Genomic DNA, 24,438 nt, shown 5'->3' with positions numbered 1-24,438 from the left:
GAGATAGAGGAAGAAGACTTCCACAAAACTACATTTAGTGTCGAAGGAGGGCACTATGAATTTCTGCGAATGCCTTTCGGACTAAAAACAGCCCCTGCAACGTTCCAGAGATTGATGAATAATCTACTCCAAGATTATATCAACAAAATCTGCCTAGTATACCTGGACGATATAATCATATTTTCAACATCCTTACAGGAACATATGAACTCACTTAGACTTATATTCGCAAGATTACAGGAGGCAAATTTAAAAGTCCAGCTAGATAAATCAGAATTTCTAAAAAAGGAAACGGAACTCTGTTGGGCACATAATTACAACGGAAGGAGTCAAGCCCAATCCTAAAAAGATAGAATGCGTTGTTAACTTTCCAATACCCAAAACAGCAAAACAGATCAAGCAATTCTTAGGGCTCACAGGCTACTATAGAAAGTTCATAAAGGACTACTCGGCTATAGCTAAACCAATGACTAGGTGCTTAAAGAAGGATTCACAGATAAATATAAATGACTCGGCCTACGAAAAAAGTTTTAACACCCTCAAGACCCTACTAACACATGATCCAATATTAAGATACCCAGACTTTTCCAAAACATTTACATTGACAACGGACGCGAGTAATTACGCTTTGGGAGCGGTACTTTCGCAAGATAATCATTCAATATGCTACGCCAGTCGCACCCTTAATACGCATGAAACAAATTATAGCACAATAGAGAAGGAATTATTGGCAATCGTGTGGGCTACAAAATATTTTAGGCCATACCTTTTTGGTCGTAAGTTTATAATAGAGACAGATCACAAGCCACTGACATGGCTCTTTTCTATAAAGGAACCAAATTCAAAACTTGTTAGGTTGGAGATTAAGACTATCTGAATACGATTATGATATTAGGTACAAGAGAGAAATAAAGAATAATAATGCCGACGCTTTGTCAAGGATTGAAATTGAACCCAGCATTAATACGAACGATAAAAAGTACTACTTCACCAATTAATATGTTTAAAAATCAAGTAGTTATAATGAAAACTACCTCTGGATCATTAAGAATAAAAAATAAATCTGTTTTTAAAAATAAAAGGAGAATAATTTCTATGAAGGAAATGGACAGGGAAGCAGCAATTGCAATACTAAAGAATCATTTTAATCCAACACAACTGAATGCTATTTTTATCGAAGACGAATTTTATACTATGTTTAAAACTGTTTACGAAGAACTATTTTCAAATAACCCAAATTTTAAAGTACTTAGATCTACACTCATGACGGAAGACATAGAAGACGAAAATCGATTAACTGAAGTTATTAAAAACGAACATCTTGACAAAAACCATAGAGGAATTCATGCAGTATATAAAGAATTAATTACGCGAATTTACAATCCTAAATTAAAACAAAGGATAACTCAGTTCATAAATAACTGTGAAATTTGTAACTTAGAAAAATACGATAGGGGACCCCCGAAGATCCCTTACAAAATTACAGAAACTCCATCCAAACCTCTGGAAACATTACATATAGACGTATTTTATACTTTAGGTAAGAAACTTTTTATGACAGCAATTGATAAATTTTCGAAGTTCGCGTTAGCATTTCAAATAAACGGTAGGAGTTGGACAGAATTTAAAACAAAACTTTTGCTGATAATCAATACTTATGGGAAAATAAATAAAATTGTTGTGGATAATGAACTAGGCTTTAAAGCTATACCGATGCAAGAATTTTTGAAAAAGGAGAACATAGATATTCACTATACTTCCAATAGTAACCATACGTCTAAGTGCGCGGCCACGCACTGAGCGATGAGCGGCTGAGCGATGAGCGACGAAATTAAAACGTATGGAATGCCATTGAAGTGGCCACGCACTGAGCGATGAGCGGCTGAGCGACTGAGCGATTTCTCTGCGACTGAGCGACGTCGCTTAACAATTGAAACATGTTCTAATTTTCAGTTGATTGCTGAGCGACGAACAGTAAGAATGGACAAATTAAATATTGAAATGTTTATTTCTGAGGTGCAAAGCTACCCGGTTTTGTGGCAGGATAGCCACAAAGACTTTAAAAATAAAAATATTACGGACCCCATATGGAAAAAACTGGGAGAATTGTGTGGTTGTTCTGGTGAGTGTTTTTTTTATTCATAAAAAAAATTGATTGTTAACATATTAACATGATAAAATTAAAATTTTAAGTGGAATTTAATGTCCAAACTCCCACAAGTATTCTGTTAATTCATTACGTATATTTAATGCTGTTTGGCTGCTTCTGTTGAAGTTTTGCTGTTGTTCTCGATCAACGGTATTTGTTTGAGCGTTAGCATTGTTTATAGTTGTTGTTGTTTGTAAGTAATCAAGATCACTATCGCCATCGCACTCCCTCACAAAATTATGCAGTACACAAGCACATTTAATTAAAATAATAGCTGTTCTTGGTGTTGTTTCAATGGCTTTTGCAAAAAACGCCATTTACTGGTTAATATTCCAAATGCGCATTCAATGCATTTTCTTGCTATTGAAAGTCGATAATTAAAATTTTCTGTTTTCGCATTTAAATTCCTACGTGGAAAAGGTCTTAACAAATATGTTTTCAGTGGATAAGCTTCATCACCAATCAGAAAATTAGGTAAAATAGTATTTGAGTTTGGCAATGCTTGGGGAAGAGGAACATTCAATTTATCCGCTTCAAGCAATCGAAATAATGTTGATCCAGAAAAAGTACCGCCATCACTTTGCTTTCCTCTTCCTCCCACTTCTACAGTTACAAATTTTTTGTCAGCATCTGCTACTACGGAAAAGTAGTGCAAATAATTAAAATAATGGGATCCAGAATTTGCCGGACACTTAATTTGACAGTGTTTGCCATCAATACTGCCAAAACAGTTCGGAAATTTCCAACGCCTATAGTAATCATTTATGATAGTTTTAAGGCGGTCTGTTGTTGGTATAGGCATATACTCCGCCAAAAGTTCTTTCCATATGATTTCGCATGTTTCTGAAATAACTAAACTGACTGTGCTTCTGCCCATGCGAAAAGCAAAAGCTAAATCGCGAAACGAATGTCCTGTAGCTAAAAACCTGCAAATATGTAGTATAATTTAATTCAATATACTAATAACATTTCAGGAGAAGCAGCAAAAGGAAAGTGGAAGAATTTAAGAGACACATACAGGAGAAATCTGCAAAAGAGTCAACCAGCAAAATCGGGCTCCGAAGCTCTTCCAGTTAAAGTTAAGTGGCCATATTATGATTTGATGAGCTTCATTAAAAAAAGCGTTGTTCCGGATCCTATGGATGGGAATCTTTTGGAACCAGAGCAATATCAATGTTGCAATCCTAATTATTCGACTTTGATTAACGATCTACTAAGTGAAGAAGACTCTGTTTTAAAAACTGTTGATATGCCTGAAACCAGCACTTCTGTCTCCACCAGTTGCTCTACAAATGTGCCACCAAAAACAAAGAAAAGAAAGGGAAGAACAAGCGAGTTTGAATCTGAATTTCTCCAAATTGAAAAGGAGCGAATGGAAATTTTAAAAGCTGAGGTAGAAAAGAAGGAAGAAGATGATGATGACCTTCAGTTTTTTAAAAGTTTCTTGCCATTTATGCGGCAGTTTAACAATATTGAAAAATTAGAAGTCAGAGGAGAAATACAAAATGTAATTTTAAACAAATACCGGACATCGTTTGCCAATAATCAGAACAAACAGTAAAGTATATATGTAATATTATGTTTAACTTATATAAATGAATAAAATGAAATTTATGTTTAACTTACCTCAAGGTCAAAACGAGCCTCTGCTCTGCACGAATTGCTTTCCTTTGTTTTGTTAATTTAGGACGAACTTTTTCAAGCAATATATGAAAAGATTGTATAGACATACGTAGATATTGAAAGAATCTATCTGGAAATTTACGTAGAATTTGATATAAATGATTAAATTCACCGAACCTCCATCTTGTTTGGTTTATAGGATGAACACCATACTTTCTTTTTTTTATACGTAGCAAGATTCTAGCCTTCGGCCTTAGGCCGCGGCCACGCAGTAAACGACTGAGCGATGAGCGGCTGAGCGATGAGCTGCTGAACGACGATTTTGAGCGACGTGTGGCTTTTTACTGAGCGACTGTTGTTGAGCGATTAGTTGCTAAAATGCCGTTGTCAAGGGCTGTACAACGTATATTACTGCTTGAAAATAGATATCATATTTATAGAATCTTGCTACGTATAAAAAAAGAAAGTATGGTGTTGATCCTATAAACCAAACAAGATGGAGGTTCGGTGAATTTAATCATTTATATCAAAATCTACGTAAATTTCCAGATAGATTCTTTCAATATGTACGATGTCCGGTATTTGTTTAAAATTACATTTTGTATTTCTCCTCTGACTTGTAATTTTTCAATATTGTTAAACTGCCGCATAAATGGTAAGAAACTTTTAAAAAACTGAAGATCATCATCATCTTCTTCCTTCTTTTCTATCTCAGCTTTTAAAATTTTCATTCGCTCCTTTTCAATTTGATTCAGATTCAAACTCGCTTGTTTTTCCCTTTCTTTTCTTTGTTTTTGGTGGCACATTTGTAGAGCAACTGGTGGAAACAGAAGTGCTGGTTTCAGGCATATCAACTGTTTTAAAAACAGAGTCTTCTTCACTTAGTAGATCGTTAATCAAAGTCGAATAATTAGGATTGCAACATTGATATTGCTCTGGTTCCAAAAGATTCCCATCCATAGGATCCGGAACAACGTTTTTTTTAATGAAGCTCATCAAATCATTTTATCATGCTAATATGTTAACAATCAATTTTTTTTATGAATAAAAAAAACACTCACCAGAACAACCACATATTTCTCCCAGTTTTTTTCATATGTTTTCAGTGATATTTTTATTTCGAAGTCTTTGTGGCTATCCTGCCACAAAACCGGGTAGCTTTGCACCTCAGAAATAAGCATTTCAATGTTAGATTTTTCCATTCTTTCTGTTCGTCGCTCAGCATTCAACTGAAAATTAGAACATGTTTTAATTGTTAAGCGACGTCGCTCAGTCGCAGAGAAATCGCTCAGTCGCTCAGTCGCTCATCGCTTACTGCGTGGCCACTTCAATGGCATTCCATATGTTTTAATTTCGTCGCTCATCGCTCAGTGCGTGGCCGTGCACTAACGCCGACATTGAGAGACTACACAACACAATCAATGAGCACATACGCTTGTTAAGGCACGATAAAGAAAACAAAGACGAAAGTATAGAAGATAAAATGATAAGAATAATAGGTTTTTATAATAATACAATACATAGCACGACCGGCATCAAACCGATTGATTTTGTAAATGGCAAAGTACATGAAGATAGATACAAAGAAATTCATGATCTTATAAATTCAAAGAAAGAAAAGTACATTCAGAAGTTAAATGAAAACCGGAAGGATATAGAATTAGAAGGCGGACCAAATTACATTAGAGAGATAAGAGGGGGTAAAAATCACAGAAAATACAGGAAAATTAATACTTAAAAAATAGATGATGACCACTTACAGATAACAGAAACTGGACATAAACATTATAAAGCTCACGTTAGACCTAAGAAGAAATACCAAGACAAGAGTAACCCCAAAATCAAAGCTACAATTAAATAAAAGTAATTTTTTTTAGATGATTTTATAAAAATTAACGATGATTGTTTAAACAAAATACTAAACTTTGAAGAAGCTAGTTGCAAAATGCAAACATTAAATACACAAGAGATAAGCGAAATAATTCCTGGAGTACTAATTCTTAAACATTTTAACAGCACAATATCCCATAACTGCAACAAAGCTAAATTAAACATTTCAGGAAATTACTTAATCAAATTTGAAAATTGTGAAATAAACGCGTTAAACAAGACTTTTACAAATGTCAAAATAAAAATACAAGACAAGTTTATTCTACCTAATATCATTACAAAAATTAAAGACAATAGTAATACAACACTAGCAGACATAAAAATTGAATCTTTATATCTGAAGCAAATAGAATACGAAGAAACACTGAAAAATATACTATATACAGATAAGAACTAAAAAATACTTAGTTTTGGTATAGATATCTCAATTATTATATCAATATGTATCTTAATTATTTTTATATACCTCTTTAAGAATACAAAAACATATATTCCAAATGTACAATTAAAAAATGAAACTACTATAAACAATCCGGAAAAGATAATATAATTTCGTCGGAGCCTCAAACTAAAGGTGGGGGTGTTATAAAGAATATGTATTAATTGAGTTTTCCAAAGAATTGTTTGTCCAAGTGCATTTTCGCTAACGAAAATGCAACAGTTAATAAAATGTACCATTAATTCCACTAACGAAAATGCAACAGTTAAACAAGACACATTTCCTAAGAATTTTTACGCAAGCATTTATTTTTAAGTTATTGCAAGCAAGCAAAATATTAGTATTTAAGAAAGCACAAAATAAAACGGAATGCTGATTATCGAGTATATCTTCAACCCAGTTGTTTAATTTTTCGTTGTTCATCACTTCGGTGAAAAAAGTCTACAGCTCTCGCATGTGTTTGTTGTTTTTTTCTTTTTTGCTATTTTCTGTCCTTTATGTACATAAATAAAAAAAGTCATATTAGTTACACCACTTATAACTCAGGAACAGCGGAACCGATTTGGCTGAAAATTGGTGGGGAGGTAGCTTAGAAGCAGGGTAAGGACATAGGATACTTTTTATCTCTTTATGTTAAAGTTCAATACAACTAATAAATACAAAAATTATATTTCAAATCATAAGCGTTGGTTCAAAATTCATGTAAGAATCATTTGAAAATTTTAGTAATTAAAAAAAAGAAAGAAAAAAGTAAAAAATTTAGTATATGGGTTAAACTGATTTTGTTTCTGAACGAAAAAATTAATTGGGTTGCGCGAATTACTGAGAACGTGCCTGTGTATAAGCGAATTTAAAAGATGCCGTTTAAGAAAACGTACGTTCGCGATAATGGTTTTAGTACAATAGAATTCTTTATTACCAGAATTTCATGGTTTAGCCTAAAACTTAACCTAACATCTTCAACTAGGGGTAAGTATGTATATAAAAAAGGGAAAAGTATATGTAGTTAAAATTAATCTCGAAAATTCATAGTAATTGGGTATTGTAATATATTTGTAATAATATGAAAATAGTAAATATTTTACATAATATAAAAAACATTTTACACATAATTTATTCAATTATTATCTAATTCACTTTATTAATTTATTTCTTAAAATATTTGATTTTAGATTTATAAAGTCACTTGACGCAACAAGTGCCAAAATAATTTGCATTCAAATATTAAGACAGAAAATAGCAAAAAAGAAAAAACAACAAACACATGCGGAGCGGTAGCAAATAAAAACTTTTATTAGCTCTGCTCTACTACCGCTCCCAATTTTTTGCTACCGCTACGCCGCAGAGCACAGCAATTCACTTTTTTTCTCTCGCTTCAACTGTAGTTTTTTACCTAACAAAACTCGGAGAAGAGCAGAGCACATACTTTAATGATACATATTATGCTACGGCTCTGCTGTGGCTCCCAACAAAGAGAGGTCGGTAGCGATAGCGATAGCAAAATGAAATGCTACGGGAGTAGCGTAGTTTTTCAAACGCTGGATATGACAGATTGAAATGAAACTTCACATACGTTCATATGAAGAGTGAGGCAACAAAACAAGAAATGTTGGGCTAGTAGCAACGATCTAAGAAGTAGTAATAAGAAGGACTGCATACAACAATTGAGAAAAGAAATATTTGAAGATATAAATAAAACATATAGCACAGAATTACAATTAGCCACAAAACAAATCAGTTGTTGTCTTTAGTTAACCATTAATAAGCTATTTTAGTTTGAATTTTCGTATTTTTTTTTTTGCTTGAAAAGAAGAATTATAGGTCTTTATATTCATATTTTAGTTGCACAACTGAAGAATGTAATTAAGAGAAAAATAACACTTGTTTTATTCCTTAAGTATTATCCAAACAAATTTATATATGACAGTTAAGTTTTAGAGTATGACATCTTCAGTTCGCTCCGAGTTTCCTAATATACGTATATAGCTTTTAATTGTGGTTTGAGTTCGGGGGGAATGGATGAATTATGTGCTTTCGGTTGTTTCGAAACGAACCGTTTGAATCGTCCACTGAATTGCTTTCGAAAGCCTCCAAAACTGCCTTTATCATTTACTGCTCCTAAAGCCACCTAAAAATAAAAAATAAGCTTTATTAATTAATATGAGAATTGGGCTTTAATACAGCATTCTCCGAATTCGACGATAAAATGGGTATGGGCTGATGAGAATCTTCTCTCGGTTAAGATATTCGCACAAAAAGTCCGAAAATTCACAAATTATTATAAAAAATGAAAATTTTTATGTATTGTGCATTTTTCTGTTAAATTAATTCAATATTATATCAACTAACACATTAATAAAGAGTTTTATACATTTATGTTATCATAACTAATGCGCGAATAGTTTTAAATTAAAATTGCAGTTTTCCTAAATTTGAGTGATTTGCTTAATAACAAATATATACATAAATAGACAAAACATGTAACAGAGGGCTAAGTTTGGAACTAAACTGAATATTTTATACTCTTGCAAAGCCAGGGACAAACCTTCAGATGTAAAACGTCCAAGCAATTGTATATATTTAATACTTCATATAACTCATGATAGAAAAATGAAAATCCTTCCATGAAGTATATGGAAGTTCGAAAATCCTGATATTAGTTATATAGGGTCTACGTCAAGTTTTCGCTCAAATTTATAAATTTTAGGCACAAAGATACAAAATTGTGAGTAAAACACGCTCTCTCATTTGTATTAACATAACTCAGATGTTGGCCGATATATGCGATACAAAGTCACTCGGAAGTTCGAAAATCTTTATGTTAGGTATATGGGGGCTAAGGGAAGTATTGACCCTATTCAACCCATTTTTGACATACAGATATACCATTGCTAGCGAAGGATTATCCTTCATTTTCAATCATTTATCTCACATACTGAGCAATATTCGGTCATAAAATGACATGCAAAGTGCGTTCCAAAGTAACAGGAATCTTTTAGAAGTTGTTGGGTTTTAAGTGTCAATATGTTTGTGTTATCGGTGCGAAAATGAGCTTCGAACAAAGAGCCAACATTAAATTTTGTTTTAAAATTGGTAAAACTTTTACCGGAACGTTTCAATTGATGAAACAAGTTTATGGCGATGATTGCCTATCCCGTAATAGAGTGCACGAGTGCTTTCAACGTTCTAAGTGGTCGTGAAGACATAAATGACGATCAACATGTTGGCCAATCAAAATCCGAGATCACCGGAAATTTCATCAAAACTGTGCGTGAATTCATCAAAAATCGGCCAAAAGCATTCATGGAAATGAAATTGAACATCTCCAAAACATCGATTTATCGCATTTTGACCGAACATTTGGGTTTACGAAAGGTGTATGCAGGGTTTGCTCCGCAAAAATTGACTGACGACCAAAGATTGCTCAGAATCCAACATTCGAAGGACCATTATTTGACCAAAAATCACATTTTAACCCTTAACCACTCCCCGTATTCACCTGTGCGCCTTCTTTCTTTTCAGAAAAAGTATGTGCCCATGAAAGGAAACGTAGAGGTCATTCAAAAGGCTTGCACTGGCATACTGGCGGCCATACCGGCCAACGAGCTAATACTTTATATTTAAAATGGATACAATTGCATTATATTTAAGTGACAGTGATGATGAAAATAGTGTAAACATTCGTCGTGAGCGCAGAAATTTGAGGAATATTTCAAAAGACGTGTGGGAAATGGATCACTATAAGTGAATTGAACTATTTAAGCTAAAAAAAACAACATTTTATTTACATATATATGTATGTATGTACATACGTAGTTTCATCAAAAATTCTCGTATCAAAAAAGGGCATTTATATACATTTTGGGGGAACGCGAAAATTAATTTGGAAACGACAAAAGAAAAGGTTCTCTTTCTCCAAAAATAAAACTTGCTGCATGTCTACGTTTCTTAGCCACAGACAGTTATCACCATTGTATTGGAAAGGACTTCAATATAAATATGGCCCAATCGACATTTTGTGTTGTACTAACTGAAGTACTCAACATTTTTGAGTACAGGCTATGCTCAAGATGGATTTCCATTGATCTGATCGCCAGCGAGGAAGAAAAAATACACATTTTTTGGAAAATCAAAAATTCCTGGTGTGGCAATGGCAGTTGATGGAACTCACGTAAATAAAATGGCACCGTCAAGAGATAAACATCAGTATTTTAATCGCAAAGGATTCTCAAGTCTGAATTTTATGGTGGTTAGGCTTTTTCAAAATTAACTTTTACTCAGTATTCTATATATACATATATGTTTTTTGTATGTAGGTGTGTCTGACCACAAGATGCAAATAGGATACGTTTGTGCTAAGTAGCCCGCCAGTAGTCATGATTCTCACATATGATTTGAATTGGTTGGTTGATTTCCGTTGGAGTGTTTTTAATAAATAAATTACACATTTAAAACATAATTTAATGAGTTCTCAAGTATTTTTTTACATAAATACTTACAAATTCTCCATTCTTGCCAATTTACGCAGTTCACTGATCAACGGACAGATCTCGACAAATTTTCGATTTTGAATGATTTCGAAATTAGCGCCATCTGTTATCCACGGAATGTATTTTATCAAGTCGGCAAGTAAGTTCCACTGCATCGAAAACTTAATTTTCGATACGGTTTTAATGATTTCAATGTAATAATTATCGATCGAAACGGATTCAATAATTAGACCCAATAAATACAAAAAAGTAACATATACAACAAAACACCAAAACACAAAAAAGTGCATTGGAGCAAAACAAAAAATGGGGGTGTTTAGGCAAAAATATATGCATATATGCAATAATCAAAACTGCTGTGACAAAACAAAAACTTACAAGAAACAAAATATACAAATTTTACGAACACAAAAAATATAAATCGGGCGCGAAAAGTAAAAACACCTAAACAATAAAACAAACACCAATCACTAAAAGAATTATACAAGCAAACAAACAGAACAGAGAAGGAAAGAACAAACAAAACGCAGAAACACTAATGCAGCATAAGCACATATATCAGGTTGTTCAATAAGTTTTGTCGTTTGATAAGAAAAACCAAATTTTATGAATCAAAGTACACTTATTCAGTATAATCTCTGTGGCACGGCGACACTATATGGCTTGTAAACAAAGAATCATATGACCAGGATTTTCATTTACTACTCTGTAGCAGCAAAATTTCTAGCCCTCGTTGTGTTTGTTGTTTTTTTCTTTTTTGCTATTTTCTGTCCTTTATGTACATAAATAAAATAAAGTCAAATTAGTTACAGCACTTATAACTCAGGAACGGCGGAACCGATTTGGCTGAAAATTAGTGGGGAGGTAGCTTAGAAGCAGGGTAAGGACATAGGATACTTTTTATCTCTTTATGTTAAAGTTCAATACAACTAATAAATACAAAAATTATATTTCAAATCATAAGCATTGGTTCAAAATTCATGTAAGAATCATTTGAAAATTTTAGTAATTAAAAAATAGAAAGAAAAAAGTAAAAAATTTAGTATATGGGTTAAACTGATTTTGTTTCTGAACGAAAAAATTAATTGGGTTGCGCGAATTACTGATAACGTGCCTGTGTATAAGCGAATTTAAAAGATGCAGGTTAAGAAAACGTACGTTCGCGACAATGGTTTTAGTACAATAGAATTCTTTATTACCAGAATTAGCCTAAAACTTAACCTAACATCTTCAACTAGGGGTAAGTATGTAAGTTAACACATAGTGCCCAATTTCCAGTTGGGTACGAGTGTGGTGAGGCCAATACAACATCTTGCCTCATCAGCAGATTGTGTGGGCGACGACCGCCACTAAAGCAACGACTCAGATTACATAAACAATAACAACCACCAAGGCGGCGAGGCGGACGGACAGCGAACCACAGTGTCAATAGCCGATTGCGTAAACAGTTGACCAGCGATCGTTGCTTGCACTATCAGCAATTGGGTAAACAATTGTATGGAGCAGAGTCAGCACGACGCAGACGTCAAAGCCGGCAGCGTCGATTACTGGATATGGATATGCGTTCTTAGGCTTAATTGTTAAGTTAGGTTTTGGGCTAGTTTAGATTTAAGTTGAACTTTAGCCAGAGTACACGTCTGTGGCCAATAAAAGAGTACTGCAAATATATAACCTGCATTGTTATTGCCGCGTCCATCGACCGGCTGATACAGGGATTACAGCCTACATACTTTACTGGCGCCCAACGTGGGGCAAAGAGCAAAATTACGGAATTATCATATTCATTAGAAAATCATGTAAGTGAATGGCACAGCCAATCGTGATTGTTTGTTAAAAGCAGCATTATATAAAGAGTGAAGTGATCCTTTTTTATTTTTTATTGTTTTGGTGGCCGTTAACGATTGTGCCGCGTTTGAGTGAAAAAATACTTATGTGTGTTAGTTTGTTCAGGGTCTAATGAGCCACCCCCCTCACGATAAAGAGCTTTACGATAACTCAGTGCAGGAATTAATAAACCATACTAGAAGGCTACGTGTGGCAGACGTAGTGGAAACAGAAACGGATATGGACGCAAGACAGGTACAAGCGGTGTTAGAAGCCGCATTGGCGGCACAGGCCGCTCAATGGAAACAGGTTATTGATGAAAAAATTAGTGAAGTTAGGAACGAGATGAGTGCATTGAGGATCACGGCCCCTGAAGTAGAAAGCTACCAGAAAATTGCGATAGTGCAGGGAAAATCGTGTAGTCAGACGTTAGACCTCGTCAAGTCATTGCCAGAGTTTGATGGTAAACAAGAGGAATATATTTCGTGGAGGCAGGCAGCGATGGCCGCCTACGAATTATTCGAACCCTATGAAGGCAGCGTAAAGTATTACGAGGCAGTAGGTATTATTCGGAATAAGATTAGGGGTTCAGCGAATAATATACTGGCCTCATTTAACACAGTTTTAAATTTTAAGGCCATTGTGGCACGGTTAGATTTCACCTACGCTGACAGTGCGCATTCTCCAACAAGAATTAGATACCTTGCGTCAGGGCGATTTGAGCTTGTCACAGTACTATAATGAGATAGAAAGGAAACTGACCCTCATAATAAATAAAACGCTTATGACATATGATGCAGCTGCTGCAGCTGTCCTAAATGAAAAATTTAGATGTGATGCCCTAAACACGTTCGTATCGGGTTTAAAAAGACCCCTACACCAGGCTGTATTCCCAGCTAGACCAAAGGATCTACCAAGTGCCTTGGCACTAGCCCGCGAGGCCGAGTCGAGTCACGATAGGTACATGTTCGCGGCAACGTACGCTAAAAATGCCGAAGAGAGAGCCCAAAAGTCAGGGGGTCAAAAATCCCAAACTCGGCGGCAAAATAATTATTCACAGAATAGTGGCGGCGATGCCAATCACGCAAAAAATCCACATTACTTCAAGAGTCAGGGCAGAAATAATCCAGGAAAGGCTTCATCATTTAGGCAACGCGAAAATTATAGGGATTTTCATGGTAGAGGCCCCGAACCTATGGACGTCGATCCTAGTTCGTTTAAATTTAGGCACCCAACGGAATACCAACAGGCACAAGCTGCCGGTATTCACAATGCTCCCGTTCAGAGAAATAAGAGACAGAATAATTCAGAGCGTATGACAGATTTTAGGCGTCAAAGGATCAACAATTTGAATCATTCAGATGTTGATCAGGATTACCAAGCGTATGAGGCTTCTGCCGCAGCTGCAGTAGCAGAGGTAGACAATGAAAATGGGGTTGACTACGAAAGTGACTCTAGTAATTTTTTAGAGGCCACTCCCGGCTACCGTTCCTTGAGCGGACGTTGGCTGGGAAAACACTAAGGTTTTTAATTGACACGGGAGCGGCAAAAAATTATGTCAGGCCCGTAAAGGAGCTTAAAGGCGTAAAGTCGGTAGACTCCCCGTTTAATGTGAACTCTATCCATGGGTCCAATAAAATCAAACAGAAATGCCTGATAAATATTTTCGGGGTAACATCCCCATTCTTTGTGTTGGATAGTCTAACACTGTTCGACGGAATCATAGGCCTTGACCTGCTAACGCAGGTGGGCGCGACTATTGACCTAGACGGAGGCAAAATAAATTATGGTACCATGTCAGAAGATCTGCAATATCATAAGTGCAGCAACGTTAACTTTACAAATGTCAACGACATACAGGTACCAAGTTCAGTGAAGGCAGAATTTAAAAAAATGATCCTGAAAAGGATTAAGGCATTCGCAGACTCTAACGAGCTGTTGCCATTTAACACTTCGGTTGTGGCCACGATCCGAACCAAAGATAACGAGCCTATTTATTCGAAGTTGTACCCTCACCCAATGGGAGTGGCAGATTTCGTCGAAAAGGAAATAAGAGAACTGCTACGCAATAAAATCATTAGACCGTCAAGGTCCCCTTACAACAACCCAACCTGGGTCGTAGATAAAAAGGGTTACGACGAGTTAGGCAACAAAAACAAACGTCTGGTTATTGATTTTAGGAAGCTCAACGAGCGCACTATTGCCGATAAGTACCCAATGCCGAACATTTTTTGATTCTGGCAAATTTAGGGAAAGCCAAGTACTTTACGACTTTAGATTTAAAGTCAGGCTACCATCAGATTGTCTTCGCCGAGCAGGATCGCGAGAAAACGTCTTTTTCCGTTAACGGTGGAAAATATGAGTTTTGTCGATTGCCATTCGGTTTGAAGAATGCTGGAAGCATCTTCCAGAGGGCGATCGACGACGTCTTACGTGAACAAATTGGCAAATCATGCTATGTTTACGTCGATGACGTCATAATTTTTTCTGAAAATGAATCGGAACATGTCAAACATATAAATTGGGTCTTGGAAAAACTGTGTGAGGCCAACATGAAAGTTTCACGAGAAAAAACACATTTTTTTAAAACAAGTGTGGAATATCTCGGTTTCATAGTAACAAGAGGTGGGGCAAAAACTGACCCCGCAAAGGTCAAAGCCGTTCAGGAATATCCTGAACCTAAGGATTTGTTCAGCCTTAGATCCTTTCTAGGGCTAGCAAGTTATTACAGGTGTTTCATAAAAGATTTCGCCTCCATAGCAAGACCTCTAACTGAGATCCTAAAAGGTGAAAATGGCTTAGTAAGTAAACACAAGTCTAGAAGGGTACCCATTGGTTTTAGTGAAGCGCAACGCAATGCCTTCGAAAGATTAAGAAACATCCTAGCATCTGAAGATGTCATCTTAATGTACCCAGATTTTAAAAAACCATTTGACTTAACGACAGACGCCTCCGCTCACGGCATTGGCGCAGTCCTCTCGCAGAATGGTAAACCGATTACAATGATTTCAAGAACGCTGAAAGATAGGGAAATGCATTATGCAACAAATGAAAGAGAATTACTGGCCATAGTATGGGCTTTAGGGAAACTTCAAAATTATCTCTATGGAACTAGGGACATCAACATCTATACAGACCACCAGCCTCTAACGTTTGCGGTTTCTGATAAGAACCCGAATGCAAAGATAAAACGGTGGAAGGCATTCATAGACGAGCATAATGCTAAAATTTATTATAAACCTGGTAAGGAAAACTCTGTCGCAGATGCTCTTTCACGGCAGAACATAAATGCGTTGGAGAGCGAACTCAAATCTGACGCAGCGACAGTTCACAGTGAATTGTCACTGACCTACACGGTCGAATCAACAGAAAAACCCATAAACTGCTTCAGGAATCAAATAGTTTTGGAGAAGTCGCGTTTCCCTCTGAAACGGAATTTTATACTCTTTGGCGGAAAAACCCGCCACGTTATTCACTTCATAGATAAAAACAGCCTCATTGACGAAGTAAAGGAGGTTGTTAACCCCCTCGTGGTGAACGCGATTCACTGCGAGCTACCGGCGCTAGCCAGCATACAACACGAATTGGTAAGATGCTTCCCATCTACCAAATTCTGGTACTGCAAAAATATGGTGTCGGATATTACGAACAAGGATGAACAAAGGGAAATAGTCACTACTGAACACAATCGTGCTCATAGAGCTGCGCAGGAAAATGTGAAACAGATCCTCTGTGACTATTATTTTCCGAAAATGTCCAAATTAGCAAACGAAATTGTCACAAACTGCAAAATATGCACGAAAGCCAAATACGATCGACACCCTAGAAGGCAGGAACTCGGCGTTACGCCGATTCCATCGTACGCAGGTGAAATGCTGCACATAGATATTTTCTCCACAGACAAGAAGCATTTTTTAACTTGTGTTGATAAATTCTCTAAATTTGCAGTAGTTCAACCGATACCGTCGCGGACAATAACGGATGTAAAAATACCCATCCTCCAATTGATTAAATTCTTCCCAGGAACAAAAACTATCTATTGTGATAATGAGGCGTCCTTCAACTCGGACACCATTGTGACTCTGTTGAAGAACCAATATGGGATTGATATAGTAAACGCTCCCCCTCTCCACAGTACTTCCAACGGACAAGTAGAGAAGTTTCACAGTACCTTGGTAGAAATTGCTAGGTGCCTTAAACTTGAAAGAAGAATAAGCGATACAATGGACCTGATCACTCAAGCTACCATTGAATACAACCGAACAATACACTCGGTCACAAATAAGGAGCCTATTGAGGTAATATACGCCTCAACCGAAGAATTCCGAAAGGAAGTGAAAGGTAAAATCGAACAAGCACAACAGGCTCAGCTCGATAGAAATAACCCGTCAAGGCAGAACAGGGTATTTGAAGTAGGGGAAAAGGTAATGGTAAAAACTAATAGAAGGTTAGGGAACAAGTTAACCCCCCTGTGTGAGGAGAGGAGAGTAGATGCAGATCTGGGGACAACAGTCCTAATGGAAGGATAGTCCATAAGGACAACATTAGATAAAGTACTTAGCCTTATAAAATGACGACATTAATTTCTAATCACCTTATATTGCTTCTTTAGGTTTTCAATCACAATACTTCTCACTTGGCGGCAGCCAAGTTAACGGATTACTCACACTCACATTACATACCGGTAGTGGACGGCGACGCACTAGTATGGAACGAATACAATTACCTGAGGCACTCAACTAATTTGACCGAGTTTATGCGCATGACAGACGAAACTGCCAACATGACGGACTTGTTCCCGCAGTCGCACATGCGAAAGTTGCTAGAGACTGACAATAAACATGTTAGAACATTACTAGCGACTATAAGCGTACATCATAGAATGGCAAGAAGCCTAGACTTTCTGGGTTCAGCCCTTAAATTTATCACAGGTACCCCAGACGCTGACGATTTCCACCAAATTAGAATGACAGAAGCCCAACTAATAGAATCCAACAATAGACAGGTAGTGATTAACACAAAGACACAGGAACAGATTAACGCACTAACTAGTACGGTAAATGAACTCCTCAAAGAAGCGAAGAAAGAAAGAATCGATACGGCGCACCTTTTTGAAATTTTACTCACTCGAAATAGGATTATGATCACGGAAATTCAAAATATAATGCTCGCAATAACCCTTGCGAAAATAAAGGTAGTAAATCCAGCAATCATTGATGACGAGGGTTTGAAATCCATATTGGTTGGGCCAATCACAGATATAGCAATCACTGAACTAATGGAAGTGTCAACCGTTAAAGTTATTCAGCACAATGATGTAATTCATTTTATAATCAAATATCCTAGAATTAAGTTTTTGTGTAGGAAAGTTTTGATTTTTCCGGTGGTACACAACGACGTCGTGCTGCAAATCAACGAAAACACAGTGGTCGAGTGCAAGAGCGGAATTTTGGCGGTCAACAACTGTGAAGCAACAACAACTTCAACGTTCTGCAGCTTAACTACAAATACAACATGCGCTCAGCAACTTCACACCGGTGGCACAGCACATTGTAACACGCAACCGAGTCACCTTAACGCTAGCACCATAGTTGACGACGGAGTCATAATCATTAACGACAGCCCAACCAGAATCGCCATTGATGAAACACCTGAGAAAAGTGTAAGTGGCACGTATCTCGTCACTTTCGAGAACCATGTGTTTCTGAACGGCACTAAGTACGTTAACAGAATGAGTAGGCTGGAAAAGGCTCCAGGTATTGCTGCTTCACCCCTGCTGAACATCACTGGCCATGAGACCATTTTGAGTTTGCCTTACCTTCACCGCCTCAACAATCAAAATCTACAAACCATTGACGAAATTAAAGAAGAACTAACGACCGTCACGAGCCGAACACTTGCTTTCATCCTGGGTCTGGGAGTAGCTGCGTTGATCAGTTGCCTCGCTTTCCTCTGGCAGTACAAGAAGAAAACACGAGCATTACACGAGATCAACCTGGTAGTGAAAGATATGGCAACGAACGAGGACGATCGTGTTTCGAAGGGGGGAGTAGTTAACACATAGTGCCCAATTTCCAGTTGGGTACGAGTGTGGTGAGGCCAATACAACATCTTGCCTCATCAGCAGATTGTGTGGGCGACGACCGCCACTAAAGCAACGACTCAGATTACATAAACAATAACAACCACCAAGGCGGCGAGGCGGACGGACAGCGAACCACAGTGTCAATAGCCGATTGCGTAAACAGTTGACCAGCGATCGTTGCTTGCACTATCAGCAATTGGGTAAACAATTGTATGGAGCAGAGTCAGCACGACGCAGACGTCAAAGCCGGCAGCGTCGATTACTGGATATGGATATGCGTTCTTAGGCTTAATTGTTAAGTTAGGTTTTGGGCTAGTTTAGATTTAAGTTGAACTTTAGCCAGAGTACACGTCTGTGGCCAATAAAAGAGTACTGCAAATATATAACCTGCATTGTTATTGCCGCGTCCATCGACCGGCTGATACAGGGATTACAGCCTACATACTTTACTTGTAAATAAAAAAGGGGAAAGTATATGTAGTTAAAATTAATCTCGAAAATTCATAGTAATTGGATATTGTAATACATTTATAATAATATGAAAATGGTAAATATTTTACATAATATAAAAAACATTTTACACATAATTTATTCAATTATTATCTAATTCACTTTATTAATTTATTTCTTAAAATATTTGATTTTAGATTTATAGTCACATAACGCAACAAGTGCCAAAATAATTTGCATAACATTTTTTTGGTTGAATTTTTCAATTAATTCAAATATTAAGACAGAAAATAGCAAAAAAGAAAAAACAACAAACACATGCGGAGCGGTAGCAAATAAAAACTTTTATTAGCTCTGCTCTACTACCGCTCCCAATTTTTTGCTACCGCTACGCCGCAGAGCACAGCAATTCACTTTTTGCTCTCGCTTCAACTGTAGTTTTTTACCTAACAAAACTCGGAGAAGAGCAGAGCACATACTTTAATGATACATGTTATGCTATGGCTCTGCTGTGGCTCCCGACAAAGAGAGGTCGGTAGCGATAGCGATAGCAAAATGAAATGCTACGGGAGTAGCGTAGTTTTTCAATCGCTGGATATGACAGATTGAAATGAAACTTCACATACGTTCATATGAAGAGTGAGGCAACAAAACAAGAAATGTTGGGCTAGTAGCAACGATCTAAGAAGTAGTAATAAGAAGGACTGCATACAACAATTGAGAAAAGAAATATTTGAAGATATAAACTAAAAAATTAAAACATATAGCACAGAATTACAATTAGCCACAAAACAAATCAGTTGTTGTCTTTAGTTAATCATTAATAAGCTATTTTAGTTTGAATTTTCGTATTTTTTTTTTTTTGCTTGAAAAGAAGAATTATAGGTCTTTATTACATATTCATATTTTAGTTGCACAACTGAAGAATGTAATTAAGAGAAAAATAACACTTGTTTTATTCTTTAAGTATTATCCAAACAAATTTATATATGACAGTTAAGTTTTAGAGTATGACATCTTCAGTTCGCTCCGAGTTTCCTAATATACGTATATAGCTTTTAATTGTGGTTTGAGTTCGGGGGGAATGGATGAATTATGTGCTTTCGGTTGTTTCGAAACGAACCGTTTGAATCGTCCACTGAATTGCTTTCGAAAGCCTCCAAAACTGCCTTTATCATTTACTGCTCCTAAAGCCACCTAAAAATAAAAAATGAGTTTCATTAATTAATATGAGAATTGGGCTTTAATACAGCATTCTCCGAATTCGACGATAAAATGGGTATGGGCTGATGAGAATCTTCTCTCGGTTAAGATATTCGCACAAAAAGTCCGAAAATTCACAAATTATTATAAAAAATGAAAATTTTTATGTATTGTGCATTTTTCTGTTAAATTAATTCAATATTATATCAACTAACACATTAATAAAGAGTTTTCTACATTTATGTTATCATAACTAATGCGCGAACAGTTTTAAATTAAAATTGCAGTTTTCCTAAATTTGAGTGATTTGCTTAGTAACAAATATATACATAAATAGACAAAACATGTAACAGAGGGCTAAGTTTGGAACTAAACTGAATATTTTATACTCTTGCAAAGCCAGAGACAAACCTTCAGATGTAAAACATCCAAGCAATTGTGTATATTTAATACTTCATATAACTCATGCACTGAAAGACACATAAGATTTGATAGAAAAATGAAAATCCTTCCATGAAGTATATGGAAGTTCGAAAATCTGATATTAGTTATATAGGGTCTACGTCAAGTTTTCGCTCAAATTTATAAATTTTAGGCACAAAGATACAAAATTGTGAGTAGAACACGCTTTCTCATTTGTATTAACATAACTCAGATGTTGGCCGATATATGTGGTACAAAGTCACTCGGAAGTTGGAAAATCTTTATGTTAGGTATATGGGGGCTAAGGGAAGTATTGACCCTATTCAACCCATTTTTGACATACAGATATACCATTGCCAGCGAAGGATTATCCTTCATTTTCAATCATTTATCTCACATACTGAGCAATATTCGGTCATAAAATCACATGCAAAGTGCGTTCCAAAGTAACAGGAATCTTTTAGAAGTTGTTGGGTTTTAAGTGTCAATATGTTTGTGTTATCGGTGCGAAAATGAGCTTCGAACAAAGAGCCAACATTAAATTTTGTTTTAAAATTGGTAAAACTTTTACCGGAACGTTTCAATTGATGAAACAAGTTTATGGCGATGATTGCCTATCCCGTAACAGAGTGCACGAGTGCTTTCAACGTTCAAAGTGGTCGTGAAGACATAAATGACGATCAACATGTTTGCCAATCAAAATCCGAGATCACCGGAAATTTCATCAAAACTGTGCGTGAATTCATCAAAAATCGGCCAAAAGCATTCATGGAAATGAAATTGAACATCTCCAAAACATCGATTTATCGCATTTTGACCGAACATTTGGGTTTACGAAAGGTGTATGCAGGGTTTGCTCCGCAAAAATTGACTGACGACCAAAGATTGCTCAGAATCCAACATTCGAAGGACCATTATTTGACCAAATATTACATTTTAACCATTAACCACTCCCCGTATTCACCTGTGCGACTTCTTTCTTTTCAGAAAAGGTATGTGCCCATGAAAGGAAACGTAGAGGCCATTCAAAAGGCTTGCACTGGCATACTGGCGGCCATACCGGCCAACGAGCTAATACTTTATATTTAAAATGGATACAATTGCATTATATTTAAGTGACAGTGATGATGAAAATAGTGTAAACATTCGTCGTGAGCGCAGAAATTTGAGGAATATTTCAAAAGACGTGTTGGAAATGGATCACTATAAGTGAATTGAACTATTTAAGCTAAAAAAAACAACATTTTATTTACATATATATGTATGTATGTACATACGTAGTTTCATCAAAAATTCTCGTATCAAAAAAGGGCATTTATATACATTTTGGGGGAACGCGAAAATTAATTTGGAAACGACAAAAGACAAGGTTCTCTTTCTCCAAAAATAAAACTTGCTGCATGTCTACGTTTCTTAGCCACAGACAGTTATCACCATTGTATTGGAAAGGACTTCAATATAAATATGGCCCAATCGATATTTTGTGTTGTACTAACTGAATTACTCAACATTTTTGAGTACAGGCTATGTTCAAGATGGATTTCCATTGATCTGATCGCCAGCGAGGAAGAAAAAAACACATTTTTTTGGAAAATCAAAAATTCCTGGTGTGGCAATGGCAGTTGATGGAACTCACGTAAATATAATGGCACCGTCAAGAGATAAACATCAGTATTTTAATCGAAAAGGATTCTCAAGTCTGGATGTTATGGTGGTTAGGCTTTTTCAAAATTAACTTTTACTCAGTATGGCCGACTTCCTAAACGCAAGTTGCGATGCATAACTCGAAAAAAATGCGTATGAAATGCAAAGCTGATTTTCAACGCAACTCTGCGTTGCAAATAAATGCTTTGCATATAAATGACGTTTAGGAACGTCATCGTAAATTTCATACATAAAACATATGTCAAATAATAACTGTTATTACAAATAACGAAATTTTGAGTTAATATGGACGAGAGAAGAAATTATTCATTAATTTTATTAGCAAATGCTGAAGAATTAGCTTTAGCTTTAGCTAATTCTTCAAATATTAAGTTAATAAAAAAATAAAAAAATTTTTGAAAAATAAAAATTTTTGTGGATCTATTGTATTGATGGAAGACGATATATTTTATTCCCATTTTCGGATGCGAAGAAGCACGTTCAAGGTAAGTACACGATTGAATTTCAAATATGGATAACATAAAACGTGTTCGATGCAATTTCAGAGGCTGATGACTATGCTACAACCAATGTGGACCGAATCATCAATAGGTCGTACTGCAGCGTAAGCTTGCCAATAATACATCATTTCGACGTTTTCTCAACGTCGCCACAATATATTTCCTTTTGTATTAGGATGCATTGATGGAACGCACATTCCCATATCACAACCAAAAAATGATGCAATAAGTTTCTATAACAGAAAAGGGACGTTTTCCATCATTGCACAGGTAATTACACATGTATACTCATCTCTTGTCAAATTATAATAAGCAATTTGTATAGGGCATTGTTGACAGCGATATGAAATTTCTGGACGTCTTTGTCGGCTGTCCCGGACGATGTCATGAGGCATCAGTGTGGCAAAGGAGCCCATTTCGTAGAGCAGTAGTAAGCGGTGAATTAAAATTCCACCAACTCACCACTTCTTAGGCGACGCAGCTTATCCGCTAGAAACGTTTCTCATGGTGCCATATCGGGATAATGGTTTTTTAACATCGCAGCAGAGCAAATTTAACACTATTTTAAGCACTAACCGAGTTTTTGTTGAACAGGCGTTCGGGATATTAAAACAAAAGTTCAGAATTTTAAAATTTATTGGTGTACAGCTCGCTCATATTCCAAAAATTATTGTATTAACGTGCATGATAATACATAACGTGATTATAATCAATGAAGGTCAGCAAAACATTGATTGCATAGAATTGGACGAAGAGGAGGCCCAAACATCTGAAGTTAGTGTACCATCATTGCAAAGAGATGAAGCCCAACAAAAACGAAATGCCCTGGCAGCGTTGTTTTCAAGTTGAATTAAACGACAATTCTAAAATAAAAACACAATTTGAATAACATGAACATAAATGTATTTTATTTCATAAGATAGGAACTTTCAAAACTATAACATATATATATATATATATATATATATTTCTTATAATTATATAATAGTAATTATTTATATTATTTATAAACTATCCTGGGTTTTCAAATAAAGCCCGTAGTTGCTTTAATTCTTTAAGTTTTTCTTTTTCAACTTCAAGTCTTTCACTTTCTATTTTTATAAGCTTATTTATAGCTTCGTTTTCCTTTTCGGATTCTTTCTCTAAGAATTCGATTACGTCAAATCTCTTTCTTTTAACTGATGTTGTAGGTGTTACATCCATTCCGTCAATTGTTGCTGTGGTGGAAGGACTTTCCAATGAAATTATAGAATACTCGGTCATTTCTAGTGGGACTTCAATACTAGAACGACTCCCAAACACTTCATCGATTTCGCTAAAATATTCCCAATTTGATGCTGCTTCGCCAGAAGTACTGTTTCTCTTCTTTATACGCTTATAAGTCCCCATTATGTTGAGAAAACACCTCGTTATTTCATCTCTTGAAAATGGAAACGAGCTCTCAACGTCCCTCATTTCCCTTAAAATCGACTCCCAAATTGTATTTCTCTTTCTTTTTTTGCCGGAAAATTCTGCTTCATGGCGAAGCCTTGTTGTTATTAATAATTTCTTCCGCTCGTGTGTCCACTTTTTTTTCTCTATAATATAAGATAAAACGAAATGATAACACAATTTAAATTAGTTACAATAAATAAAAATTATTTACTCTGCCATTGTCTGTTCTGCATACCAAATAAAATTGATGCACGCTTTAAACA

General features: G+C 35.9%; 2 protein-coding genes and 1 long non-coding RNA gene across 9 annotated transcripts in view; 2 read left to right on the top strand and 1 right to left on the bottom strand.

Moving 5' to 3' along the window:
• Positions 1-1,971: 1,971 nt before the first annotated feature.
• LOC115066063 (uncharacterized) lies at positions 1,972-6,050 on the top strand. Its single transcript, XM_029549695.2, has 3 exons — positions 1,972-2,128; positions 2,194-2,220; positions 3,124-6,050. Exons 1-3 carry the CDS (start codon positions 1,981-1,983, stop codon positions 3,708-3,710), a joined length of 762 nt encoding a protein of 253 aa, XP_029405555.2. The 5' UTR covers positions 1,972-1,980; the 3' UTR covers positions 3,711-6,050.
• Positions 6,051-6,138: 88 nt separating this feature from the next.
• LOC125776799 (uncharacterized) overlaps positions 6,139-24,438 on the top strand; it is a 37,093-nt gene continuing 18,793 nt past the window's right edge. The window contains exon 1 of the long non-coding RNA XR_007421971.1: positions 6,139-7,922. This is a non-coding gene — a long non-coding RNA (uncharacterized LOC125776799). The remainder of the gene's footprint in view (positions 7,923-24,438) is intronic.
• The window catches only part of LOC105234133 (uncharacterized), a 78,310-nt gene continuing 61,823 nt past the window's right edge, over positions 7,952-24,438 (bottom strand). For 3 of the 7 annotated variants that reach the window (XM_049450323.1, XM_049450326.1, XM_049450320.1), the window contains one exon: positions 7,952-8,229. In XM_049450323.1, the coding sequence (XP_049306280.1) occupies positions 8,220-8,229 (10 nt within the window). In that variant the 3' untranslated portion in view covers positions 7,952-8,219. Of the gene's footprint in view, positions 8,230-19,950; positions 20,148-24,438 lie in introns of those variants that run through there. The other 4 variants (XM_049450328.1, XM_049450319.1, XM_049450327.1 and 1 more) reach the window with 4 other exon arrangements.

This window comes from Bactrocera dorsalis, chromosome 2 (assembly GCF_023373825.1).
Source record: "Bactrocera dorsalis isolate Fly_Bdor chromosome 2, ASM2337382v1, whole genome shotgun sequence".
Lineage (NCBI taxonomy): Eukaryota > Metazoa > Arthropoda > Insecta > Diptera > Tephritidae > Bactrocera > Bactrocera dorsalis.
Note: the sequence above shows the minus strand (reverse complement) of the source record. Positions and strands in the feature narration are given on the sequence as shown.

Bases quoted from the DNA above. Each gene is read 5' to 3' on its own strand.
- LOC115066063 (XM_029549695.2), top strand. From the start codon at position 1,981: ATGGACAAATTAAATATTGAAATGTTTATTTCTGAGGTGCAAAGCTAC. The intron at 2,129-2,193 runs GTTTTTTTTATT...TAAAATTTTAAG, and splicing joins GTGTGGTTGTTCTGGTGAGT to TGGAATTTAATGTCCAAACT. The intron at 2,221-3,123 runs GTATTCTGTTAA...ATAACATTTCAG, and splicing joins TAATGTCCAAACTCCCACAA to GAGAAGCAGCAAAAGGAAAG.